Source organism: Phyllopteryx taeniolatus, chromosome 9 (genome assembly GCF_024500385.1).
Source record: "Phyllopteryx taeniolatus isolate TA_2022b chromosome 9, UOR_Ptae_1.2, whole genome shotgun sequence".
Taxonomy (NCBI): domain Eukaryota; kingdom Metazoa; phylum Chordata; class Actinopteri; order Syngnathiformes; family Syngnathidae; genus Phyllopteryx; species Phyllopteryx taeniolatus.
The window spans coordinates 29,803,530-29,816,428 of record NC_084510.1 but is presented as its reverse complement, the minus strand read 5'-3'; the positions used below and the strand labels follow the sequence as shown (position 1 = coordinate 29,816,428).

Here is a 12,899-nt window from a genome sequence, read left to right as displayed (position 1 = left end):
GCTAGCGACGTATTGTGACCGGGGTTTGGAAATCCTTGACCTAATATAGTCAGCGCAACATAAGTGGCAAATCAAACCATGTCTTATTTTAATTTAGGATATATTAAAAGGCCGCATGTTTTAGCCTTTTTAGCACACAACATGAAAACAGAGAGCGCTGAGGCAATTAGCTCGAATGTTAAGTCTTTTTTTTAAGACAGCGGCACACTGTTCGGTCAAAATCAAGAATAGTTAGTGGAAAGCACTTTTTACTGTATGTTCAATTTGCCATCACTTGACCTTGGGCTGAGCTAAGCTAGGCTAGCAGCTTTCCCTCCATTTTCCGTCTTCATGCTAACTCATGCTAACGCTACCGCCGATTAAATTGGTACGGAAACCCGTTAATGTGGTATTTCTGTGTGAGACGTGTTTTCAGGGGGACTTTTCATGGTTACGTGACAAGAGCGGAAGATTCCGAAGCGGATTTCCGCCTGGTTAGCGACTCTGGTTTCCCTGTCTCTCTCATCTCGGGCTGTGACGCAAAACACTCTGAATAATAGATGTCTTTTTTTTTTCTTCTTCTTCTTTTGTATTTTTCTGCTCTCTTACAACCAACACAAGGACAGAGGGGCTGAAAATAGCAGTCGTGCCCTCATGTGATGCGAAATTTAAAGCACACTGGAGCGGAGACTCTCGCTGCCAGGCAACGGCACACTCCTTTTTTTTTTCCTCGCCATCCATCCATCTGCCAGTTCATCCGGGCCTACGGCAAACCTTTTGGAATACGATGTAAATGCGTGCTGTAATAAGAGTAATAAATAAATAAAAAAAATAAAAAAAAGGGAGAGATTTTAATTAGCTCTGACCCCCTGGTTCTGTTCTGTGTTCACCCATGTGCTAAGGACAACACATGGCTGGAGTCACTTGGACCCCAGGCGGTTTCAGAATGAGGCTCTTGCCAGAATTAGTCGCAACAATGACTGGCGATGACTTTCATCGGAGAAAATTTGACTTATTTCTTTTCTTTTTTTTTCTGACCCAAAGATTGGCTTCCATCAAGTACAGTGGGAGGACCACCGATGATAATGTTTGTTTCATTCATTTTGCAGTTTTTCCTTGGAATTCCCTTTTTAAGTTTGTCAAATTAAAAGTATTGGTTTATCTCATTCAATAAATCATTAATTGATTTAATGTGAATGGTTTTGAACCATTGTACACACAGTATACATTCAGTTTTTTTTTTAACTATATCTGTTTTTTATTTTTATAAATACAATAATTATAAATAATAAAATAAAAATGAGAACGACTACTCATTGTATTATTAAAATCAATTTGTAGCAGTAGAGTTATTGTACACACAGTATACATTCAGTTTTTTTTATTATATCTATTTTTAATTTTTATAAATACAATAATTATGAATAATAAAATTAAAATGAGAACGACTACTCATTGTATTATTAAAATCAATTTGTAGCAGTAGAGTTATTGTACACACAGTATACATTCAGTTTTTTTAATTATCTCGATTTTTTTATTTTTATAAATACAATAATTATGAATAATAAAATAAAAATGAGAACGACTACTCATTGCATTATTAAAATAAATTTGTAGCGGTAGAGTGTGAATTGAATTTCTTCTTGAGGGATTATGAGTATAATACATTTTTCAGTTTGCCCACCCCTGATCTAGTGCTGCATACGTGGTATTGAATTATTTATCAGTAAACAATTAAACCCCTGAGCTCTTAAAACGCACATACTGTACATAATTATGACCCAAAAAAACCCCAAAACATTTTTGTGCTGATTTTTATACCGCTGGTTGGTGAGGAAGAGCACCGTCACCAAAAAGTGATACATTGAGCCGACAGCGGCCTCTGGTGGCCATATTAGGTACTACAGAAACAACCAATCAGACAAAACCTTTATTTAACCAGATAGATAGATAGATAGATAGATAGATAGATAGATAGATAGATAGATAGATAGATAGATAGATAGATAGATAGATAGATAGATAGATAGATAGATAGATAGATAGATAGATAGATAGATAGATAGATAGATAGATAGATAGATAGATAGTGTCACAAATGTGTTCAGCTGCTTTATCTGCTCTTTAATGGGTCAGAGGTTTAGAAGGCATTTTTGTTTGTAGATTGATTTCTTTTATAACTTGAATAGTTTATTTGTCCAGCACTTTTATTTCAGAGTAAAATGAGAAATTGAAATGCCTACAAAGACCAAAAAACACCAAATGCAACAACACATTTGTTACTGGACAACAATTGTATGTTTTTATCATTAAATGATCATTTCCGTAGGAAGGTATTAGTATTAAAGTAGCACATGAATTTCACTTCTGCACAAACAGAAACAAAACTTTTCACAATCGATAATTGTCGAGGTTAATCATATCGTTTGATTATTATTTCCATGAAAATAAACCAGCTTCGCGCACCACAAAATGCATTTTGGCTTGGACTTCTAATAAGAAGTCGATTCCACTTCTGTTCAAAAGTGATTGTGTACATTTGTCAGCCTTCATATAAATGCGTATGTATACAAGCAAAAGTTGCTTAATGGTATTTCGGAAAAAAATAAGATAGGAAATGGTATTCACATTTTAGATTCATGCATATTTTGTTTTTAAATACTTGATCATAAGTGCGCATTTTGGCGTGTAAAAGCGAGCTATAGTTTGTGTGCATTGATGAATGATCCCCAAGATTCCAGCATCATGCTACGGCGCTAACTGTTAGCCGAAGGTCTCCTGCAAATTCGCTTCTCATGAAGTTCGTCGCCGGTGGCAACCGCTTACATGACCCCCCCCCCCCCCACCCCCCCCTCGGGTCAAAGTTGACTCCGCACGCACACACTTGTATTGTTTGCTGGTGTGGGAAAGACTCTCACAGTGCTGCCGAGGGACAAGTGAAGCTGACCTTTGACCTGCGGCAATGTGATCACACGGTCATCATCCAACTTTCACACTTTTTAAGGCAAATCGGCAACTTTAGCACAAAAAACGGATGTTGTGCATTCATCATTCACAAACGTATACACGCAAAAGTTCTTTAGACTGATGTATTGTTATATTGAATAAACATTATGACAATCAATGCACTTATTGACAAAGGATTTTTGAATGTGATGTTTGAATAACTAAAAGTTAACAACAAAAATCCATTATAAAAAAATTACGTAAAACAATACATTGAATTTCAACAGAATCAATCAATCAAGTAAAAATCTCACATTTGTTGTTTTTCACTTTCTCATGAAACAATGTAAAGATTATAATGTGAATCCCACTGTTTTACCACTTATGTATTTTTTTTTTTAGAACCTGACGTGTGAATGTCAAAACTTAATCAGCAGTTCCATTGACTGATGCCATAAAAAAAAAAAAAAAAATCAAAATATAAATAAAATCAATATGATTACCAAAAAATGAATCAAATGTTTGAATAAAAACACGAATAAATACCTTAATCAAAATTAATAAATAAATAAAAACACGAAAGACATGAAATAATTACAAAAGAATAATAAGAAAGACAAAAGCTAAACATTTTAAATGTAAAAAATAAATGAACGAATGGTATGCCACTTAAAGGTTTGACATGACGAGCGTGTGAAAGTGCAGCGTGACGAGCACGGAGAGCGCCACCGGCAGGCCGCTATCCTCCAAACCTTAAAGGGATTGGGCACACTTCGGGAAGAACAGCTGCCGGCGGCGGCCAATGGCGCGCTTTCCCTCCAGATGTCATCCTCTGCGTGCGTGTGCGGAAAACACAATCAGCCCCCCTAAAGGCTCCGTTCACGTCTTTGTGCTCGCTGGACGGCAGCATCGAAGGCGCGTGTGTGGGAAAGCGGCCCGGAAGCTTCTCCTCGCAGCTCCCGGCCGTCGTCGTCATCATCATCATCATCATCATCATCATCATCATCACACACTTTGCACTCCTCCCAAGCGCCTGAAACCCTCACAGCGAGTTGAATCAAGAAAGTTGACACATCAACACAAGTTAACGTCGCTGCCAATCAATCGCAAACAATCGTAGCTTCGCCTCGGTTGTCGGGGGTACGTTGGGAAAGTCAGTCCCGACGCTCTCACCGCGCCCCGAGGTTGCGCAACTAGATGTTTATAAGGAGATCTGCGTGTGTATCTGTAATGGGATGCAGTCGTTTCTATCGATCTGAATCTAGGGCCTTGAAACCTGTTTAAGCAGGTTAAGGCCATTGAGAACAGTTTCCTACTCACAATACTGACCTGCAGGTCATTTGGGGTTCAGTGTCTTGCATCGGCAGCGCTATGTCCAAATGTCTGCAAAACGATTGAATGGTGAGCGGCGCATTCAAGTGTTCAAGAGCGTCGGAGTTGTGAAAACAATCAATTGTGGGGCAAATGCAACACGACACCAATGCTGACGACTTTTTGGAGAAGATCTGGGTCAATGTATTTTCAACGTTCCGAGTCACCAATGGCGGTGTCCACATACCCAGTGCCGTGGATAAAGATCTACGGCACGCCACCACCCCACGACCCCCCCCCCCCCCACACCGAGAATCCTAATGGCGTGTGCCAGGTCAAAGTCATTGGTGAGCGCTCTAAGGGTCACCACTTTCCCACGTGCGAATAAAGCATTTGGGGGCTGATTGTGTTACACACACACACACACAGAGGATGACATCTGGAGGGCAAGCGCGCCATTGGCCGACGATGGCAGCTGTTTCCTGGAGCGTGCCAAATCTCTTTGGCGTTTGGAGATTAGCGGCCTGCCGGTGGCGCTCCTCACGCTCGTCGCGTTGCGCGTTCGCCCGCTCGTCATATATCTCGAATCGCCGCGACATTAAACGTTGACAACCGACAACGTCAACATCAAGCACCATCCATGAACAGTTTATGAACAGTTTAAAACCTTTTTTTTTGTTTTTTTTCATTTCATTATTATTGTTCTTTATTTTGTTTGTGCGACGGCAACATCAGTCGAAGGAGCTGCTGATGGAAATTAGTCGTTCACATGTGCGGATAAATGCTGATTATCTTGCACTTGCATCAGGCTGTAAAAATAAAAACATATGCGATAAAATAGCGCATTTGAAATTGTTGTTTCGACATTGTTGCATAAGAAAAAAAAATTCATGTAATTTTTATTTTAGTGAAAACATTTACTTCAAGAAGTAACTTATCAATGTGTTTTTATTTTCATATGTTCTGTTTTTCCTGTAATATCATTGTTATGCACTTTGGCATGTTTACGTTCACATATGACCATTAGCATATGTGCTAACATGGCACATTCACGTTTGTGAAAAAAAAAGTGTTAAAGTCGGATCGCGACTGTGAGGTGACATAGCCCCAGGTCAAAGGTCATCTTCCATTGCCACTCAGCCGCTCTGAGAGAGACTCTGCTCGGCTTTCCCACAGCGGCGACAATACGAGCGCGTGGCATCACGCGGCACGCTAGCAAGCCGCGTTCACGCCCTCGGGCAACCGCCGGCGTTGGGCGGGCCGGGTCAACTTTGACCCCCGCGGGCGCACACGCGGTTCCCGCCGTCGTGCTTCAACAGGCGAAGGAGACGCTCAACACATGGGTGACACTTCACTTTCACTCCTTCTGTGTCCCCTGAGACGTCACTATTCCCCCCCCCCCCCCCCCCCTGCTCTCTGATTGGCCGCCATTGTGAGAAAGTGCGGTCGATACGGAGACGCGGGCCTACAAATAAGAGGCGTGAACGAAGCCGGGAGAGAACACACGTCCAGCCGTGGCGCCTGCGACCTCCGCGCAAGACTCTCCCACACAAGGTATGTTCGTCATTGTCGTCGACTCCCCGCTCCACAAGCGTCCTCATCCTCGTTTGTTCCCGTCGCAGAACCGAAAGCCTCCGGCGGAGGCGGCATCGAGCGGCTCAAGTCTCTCCCGGCTCCGGAGTTCCCCCTCCGAGATGGAGAAGGCCGACGTGCCGGAGATGAGCGTTTGCGTCTTCGCGCTCGGGGCGGCTTCCGTCCTCCTGGGCGGAGAAGACGAGAGAGGAGGACTTGTCCCCTCTCAGCTCTGCAGGCGGCAGAGAGGAAGAGAACTCTGCCGACAGCGCCCCCTGGAGGCCCTGGGAGACACAGACTGACATGAGTGGGTGTGACGTCACGCCCGCTTTGATTTCCTATATCTTTTGGTTGCATTTGCAATTGGCTACATTTTCATACTTCTTTTAATATGGAAATGTGAGCAAATTATGCTCATTTGTGATGTTATGATCATATTGGTCACATTTCTTTGCTGGTTGACTTCCTATGGAAACAAAAGCAGTAATATTACATTGTCATGCATGTTGTATGAGCAGTCTCATTGCTTTGGCAATCATTACTATTTTTTTATTTTTTTTAAACATTTTTTTAAGTTTTCATATGGTTTTATATGGTTTTATATGGTTTCATATGGTTTCCTGATCATATTGATCAGTTTTTTTTTCTTTTTTTTGAGAAAAACTTTTCCTATGGGGAAAAACAAATAAAAAAAATTTTATAATAATGTTTTTCTTTCACGCATGTTGCATGAATCACTTTTGATTGCATTCCCAATTCATGCTATTGATTTTGTTAGGCTATTTTTAATAGAAAAATGTGATCTTATTAATATATTATTATCATATTGATTTTGATCGTCACTTGACATAAATATTTTTTCTGGGTGTCTTTTCCTACGGAATTACTAAGATTTTTAAAAACCTTTTCATATATTTTTATATGATGATCATGATGGTGGTGTTACTTCATCATGATATTGATAATATTGATCTAATTTCTTTTGCTGGATGACTTCCTTTGGAAACACTAGCAATAATTTCTTTAAAATAACACTTTGTCATGCATGTTGCGTGATCATTCTGATTGCATTTGCAATTGTTTTTGTTGAATTTATCTTCTAAGACCTTTTCGTACATTATTTAGTCTGTGAACGTGGGCACATTGTATTTCATCACAATGTTATGGATCATAATGATCTCAATTGTTCATTCAGATGACGTGATTCGATGAGACGTGTCACGCCATTTGCGTTAAAGCTTTATAAGCTCTTTGTAAGATCACAAAAGTCTGTTTGCTCAAATTCAGTTTCACATTCTGACTTGCTTCCAGGTGGTTTATGGTTTGTAAGTTTGAACCAGTTGTGTTCCTATTTTATTTCTTTTGTAAAGACAAATGTGATTCCAGCTGGCGCATCATCATGACTTGACACGTTGTAAATAAACAACTATGTCAGCGTAAACACTTTGTGTTGTCATTTGATTCCACAATACAGCTATATTCCATAACCTTTTCATATTATTTCCTATATTTGTAAAAAAACCAAACAAAACAAAACAAAACAAAAAACTTTTTGTAGCGCAATTATAAAAAATACTGTAACTTTTGAAATTCTTTTTAGAGAAAGAGAAAAATATGCTAAACATATAAATATATATATATATATTTCATATATATATATAAATAAACATCAACGTATAAGTCAAGTCAAACTGGATTTTAAATGAAAAATATTATTTTATTAAAGTAAAATGTAGAGCAATAACAAGCGTCAATACCGGAACAAATATAAAGGTAGCGTACCGCTCCGGAATCTACAAATAGACGCACACAACACCGCCAAACTAACACAGATGGTGGCTACAGAGAGGAAAACTGCCGTCTCCACATTACATAATATCATTTTTAATACTTTGCATTGAGCTTGTTTATAAAATACAAGTGGCAGCCGGTAAGACTCCGTACTTTAATTTATTCACTCAATATACTCGGTGTAACGTTGTGCTAAGATAACCCGGAACTAACTAAGTTAGCTACGATTTAACTTTGCGCAAACGTACAACGTCCAGCGACGTTAATGTAACGTGGCATAGTTCTTGAAGATTTTATAAATATGCACTTTTTTTTTTTATTTTTATTTTTTACAGTTTTACTATATACCGAAATTTATTTAATTATTCTTTGTTGACAGACCTTAAGGACAAATTTAATTTTTTAATTTAATTTAATTTTTCACTGCGACTTTCCTGTTTTTAAAATTTGTTCACTTTTCATTTTATTACAAATAATAACAGTACAAAATAATTACATAATTGCTATTATTATTATTATTTTAGTTTTGCATTATAATCTCTTAAGCACTCACTTTACCAGTACGTTCATACATTATTATTATTGCTATTGTTGTTATTATTATTGTTATTATTATTATTACTGTTATTATCAGTCATATAATTTTCCCTTGGATTATTTGTTTCTTTATTTTGTTTCGCTTTAATTTGATATTATTATTTTCCAGTGTAAAAACTCTGGCAAACATTTATGCGAGTGTCATGTAGTGCCGGAAGTGGAGAAATATATATGTACAATAATAGTAATTATTTTATGATTGATTATCATTCCCTACAAAAAAAAAATAGAAATCACCCAAAATATTGGAAAGGGCTCTGAGCGTGATGCAGTGCAGTTCTACGCCACTTTACAGGTGTACCTAATGTTGTGGCCAGTTGGTGACTCAACAGTGTCGAGCTGTAACAAGTCAACTGAGTTGTAAGCAGCTCTTATTTTGGTTTGTCATCTCTCCTCCATCTGCGCAGAAGTTCGTCATTCCCCTCCACTTCGCTCTCAACTGAACACGCCCGAGTGCCGTCCGTCCCCTGATGCCCGTCGCGGCCCCATCCCTCGCGGGCAGGGAGCCGGGAGCCTCGGTGACACACGTTTTCCCACATACGTGAAAGGCGGCCGGCACAATAGAAACGTGTCTCCTCCCACAATAGCCTCTGCCGGATTCCCAGGCCGCTTGACCGAAGCCGCCATCTGCGCGGCGCCCGATCGTCCGCTCGTGGGAAACACGCGACGGCCTGGAGACGCGCACACGCAGGCACGCGCGCACACAGGGTCGAGTACCTATGTTACCATGGCAACAGCGTGGGAACAAGATGGGAAGATTGCTGGAAGATATGAGAGAAGGAAGATTATAATGACGGATGAAAGGAAAAATGGACGGCAGATACGCTGGGGAAAAAAAGTAATTTTCCCGCTGCGCATTATTCAAATGTGGTAAACTGACGCAATTGAACTTTACCTCGAAAATAATCAAATAACATTTGAATCATGTGCAACCAATCTACATAACTTTGAATTAAGTACGTTTCAAAAAAATATTTTCAGTGTTGGACAGAAAACGAAGGAGGGAATAAAGATGTGGAAAAAAGGAAGGAAGGTGCAGGGGAGATTGATGGCTGGATAAAGAAAGAAAGAAAGAAAGAAAGTGAAAAAGAAAGAGAGAGAAGGGTCAATGATAGAAGATGATGGAAGTGAGAAAGAAAGGAGGAAGAAAGGAAAGAGGGACAGCTGCGTGGATGAAAGGAGAGGAGGGATGATGAAAGAAAGGAAGACAGAAAGCAGGAAGGAAGAAGAGAGGGAGAAAGTTACAGAGGATGGATAGAAGGTGGAAAGAAGGAAAGAAGGATGGATGGAAGAAGGAAAAGAATGAATGAATGATAGGAGGAAAAGGGGGAAACAGTATAAGAAGGAGACATAGATTGAAGATAAAAAGAAAGGTGGAAACAAACACGGCTGGGTGGATGGAAGGAAGGAAAGAAAGGATGGATGGAAGTTAGAAACAAGGAGGGAGAAATGAAAGAAGGATGGCTTAAGGTTAATGAAAGAAGAAAAGGAAAGACGGAAGGACTGAAAAGAATAAGTGTCACCTGACAAATGAGTGATGTCATGCCCCTCCCACGCCGCAGCACGCCGGCCTCCCATTGGCCGAGGGGATGGGGGGGGGGGGGGGCACGGGGGCCTAAACGAGACCTGCCCCGAGCGGCACGTCAGGATTGCAAAGTGTGACACGTCATGTCACTTTATTAGGGACGCTGAAGATCGCAATGGCATTTTATTTCTATGGTAGAGATGTTCCTCAGCGTTTGGTTCCCTTATTCAACGCCACGAGAGGGTCAGAATATGAGGAACATCTGCAATTGCATCGGAATGAAGGCTGTCTGGGATGTTTTGGGCCCCTTATTGAGTAACTACGAGGGAAATCCTCAATATTAGGAACAGCTTAAATTGCGTCTGAATTCGGGCCGATCGTCATGTTTGCCCTTTTGTGTTACGACATAACGGAGCCAATGTATTGGGAGCAGCCATTCAGCTGTCTCTAATATTTGGGTTCCTACTTGACAAGAATGAACATTTCTTCTTCTCTCCTTCAGATGCAATCTGCGGAAATGCAGCGGCGGTGTGGAGAAAGTGCGCACCCTGCCGGAGGAGCTGGTACTGCAGCGCCACTTGTCATGACGCGTGTTTTTTTTCTTGACCTTGTTTTCATAGAATTCCCTTTTTATTTTAGGACACATTTTCCCCGCGTCCCTTGTGAATGTTCATTTCTCGCTTGTTATATTCCATCAGGTTTTATAGTGTAACCCCCCCATGCACAAAGACACACGAATGCACCTAAAAATACATTGGAAGAAAAAAAAAAAGCCGAGTAGCATGTGTTGTTGTTGTTGTTTTTTTTTTTTTTTTATGATTGCTTTAATGCGAATGCCTTGGTTTGCAAGCAATACATTCATTGTGACGGGAAGGCGCGCGCGCGCGTGCGTGTCGTCGTTCACCAAAACGCATCGGACACAGATCGTAAAACACGCATGTGAATCTCGAACATGTTCAACATGTATGACAATTGCTTCTTCATAGAGGAATTAAAAAATCAAATCAAATACAAATACGCCATTCCATTGTGTAATAGCAAATATACAAGCGCTCCCATTGGGAATCATTCCACTTACTACACAGAGTAAAACAGGAATATATAAAGTACGGGAAAGGGAATGGTTCACTGTACAAGCATTCCTATTAGGAATAATTCCATTTGCTATGCAGAGTAACACTGGACTACAAAGCATGGGAATCTTTCTTTTGTCTTTTTTTGAACAAAAAGAGCAATAATGCAAACATTGTCTGCACAGCAACACGGAAGCCTTCACAAAAGGCCGGTTTGACTCGATCCAAAGTCCCGACGGTCTACCAGGGCCTCCACGGGCCGCTCTTGGCCGAGCTGTCCTCCTTGCCGAGAGGAGACGAGTCCTCCTCTCTCATCTTGTCCTCGCGAGAGGAACCGAGCAGCCCCAAGCGCTCCTCCTGGGACAGGAGGCGCGGCGCCTCCCTGGCGCACTTGGCGTAACCCCGACGGACGGACTGGAGGCGCCTCAGGACGCAAACGCTCATCTCCAGCACGTCGGCCTTCTCCATCTTGGAGTCCGGGCGCTGCCGGAGGAACTCCGGAGCCAGGAGAGACTTGAGCTGCTCGATGCTGCCGTTGATTCGCTCTCGCCGTAACTTCTCCACCAGAGGCTTTCGGATCTGCGACGGGAACAAACGAGGACGGTGAGGACGCTTGTGGAGCGGGGAGTCGACGACGGCGACGGACATACCTTGTGTGTGAGAGGGGCGCGAGAGTCTTGCGGCGAGATCGCAGGCGCCATGGCTGGACGTGTGCGCTGTTCACGCACAACGTGATCTCTCCCGGCTTCGTTCACGCCTCCTATTTATAGCCCCGCGTCTCCGCGCTTTCTCGCACTGGCGGCCAATCAGAGAGCAGCACGGGTGGGGGCAATAGCGACGTCTCAGGGGAGCAGCTGGAGCGCCGCGTTGTTCTTCTCCGGGTATTCCGGCTTCCTCCCCCCATTCCAAAAACATGCATGAACGCTACAGAAAATGGATGCTTGCTGGAACTGGAATGCTGTGGAATTTATTCACATTGGGGGAACAAATGTTGAATGTGTGGCTCATAAAGTTCACTTTAATTGATTGAAGTCATTTTTTATTTTTTTTTAATCTATCCATTAATATGGACTCATTTTGGAATGGTTTGAATCGGTTGAGAAATGTGGAAGGATGAGGTACAGTAAATGTAGGAAATGTCACATTCATGTCAATGCGATTTATCTTCACGAAAATGTGGAATTGTGGGAAAGTTGGATTTGGGGAATGTGGAAAAATGCTTCCCAAGATGTCTTGAGTTTTCTTCTTCTTGTTGTTTAAAACCAATTGAGTCAAATTGGCCCCCCTGCGACCCCCCCCCCCCAAAAAAAACAAGAAAGACATTCCGGGGAGCATCGGGAGCCGAGCCGTAATGTCATCGACGTGTCGTGCAAGCAGACACGCTTCTTTTGTGCGCGCTGAATGGACGGCAGCGTGGGAAAGCCGACGGGAGCGACTCGCAAGCCCCCCGCGGGCGCAAAAAGGCCAAATGGGGAGGGGGGGCGCGGTCCCTTTGACCTGTTGACATCGAGCCCATCGTTCACAGCCGACGCTGACTTCCATACTCTTTTGCTTTGCATTTCTTTTCTCGAGCTTTGGGGAAAACAAAAAAAAGCCAAAACATTTGGGCTACTTTTTCAATGTCTCGCCCATACGTGAAATACAGACACGACCTTTTGCAGAAAGTACAAGAAAAAAAAGAAACTATTGATATGATATGATGATATTGAAGCCAATAGGCGGTGATGACTTCAAAATTAAAAAAAAAGTCAAATTAGCAATATTTCACATTCAGTGTGCTCGAACCTCAGGGGCGAAAAACCAACACGTTGATATGAGGATATGTGCAAATATTTTGCATCATTTCTGTCTAATTCACGCATAGGATCTTACATCATGTTTATTGTCATGCATGGGATGAATTGAGCAAAATAAAGTTAAAAAAAACCCAAATAATTATAGACACGATTAATCAGTTGTTTTCAACGCATATATGATAGTGTAACAATGCAATGTTAGGGTTGATGAGCTCAATTGTGCAGCCGTGCAAACATTTGTTTATGGCCGCAACTAAGTGATTATCTCAACGATCAATTAATCTATCCATTAGTTTGGTTCTCGAT

General features: G+C 41.6%; 1 protein-coding gene and 1 long non-coding RNA gene across 2 annotated transcripts; one reads left to right on the top strand and one right to left on the bottom strand.

Annotated features, from left to right (window-relative positions):
* The first annotated feature begins 7,603 nt into the window (after positions 1–7,603).
* Positions 7,604–10,780, top strand: LOC133483834 (uncharacterized). The gene is made up of 3 exons (XR_009790212.1): positions 7,604–7,741; positions 8,607–9,037; positions 10,227–10,780. It is a non-coding gene; the product is annotated as an uncharacterized LOC133483834 (long non-coding RNA).
* A 245-nt stretch (positions 10,781–11,025) lies between these two features.
* Positions 11,026–11,589, bottom strand: LOC133483833 (transcription factor HES-5-like). The gene is made up of 2 exons (XM_061785633.1): positions 11,448–11,589; positions 11,026–11,376 (listed from the first exon to the last, which is right to left on the bottom strand). The coding sequence occupies exons 1-2, from the start codon at positions 11,496–11,498 to the stop codon at positions 11,038–11,040; spliced, it is 390 nt and encodes a 129-aa protein (XP_061641617.1). The 5' UTR covers positions 11,499–11,589; the 3' UTR covers positions 11,026–11,037.
* Positions 11,590–12,899: the final 1,310 nt, after the last annotated feature.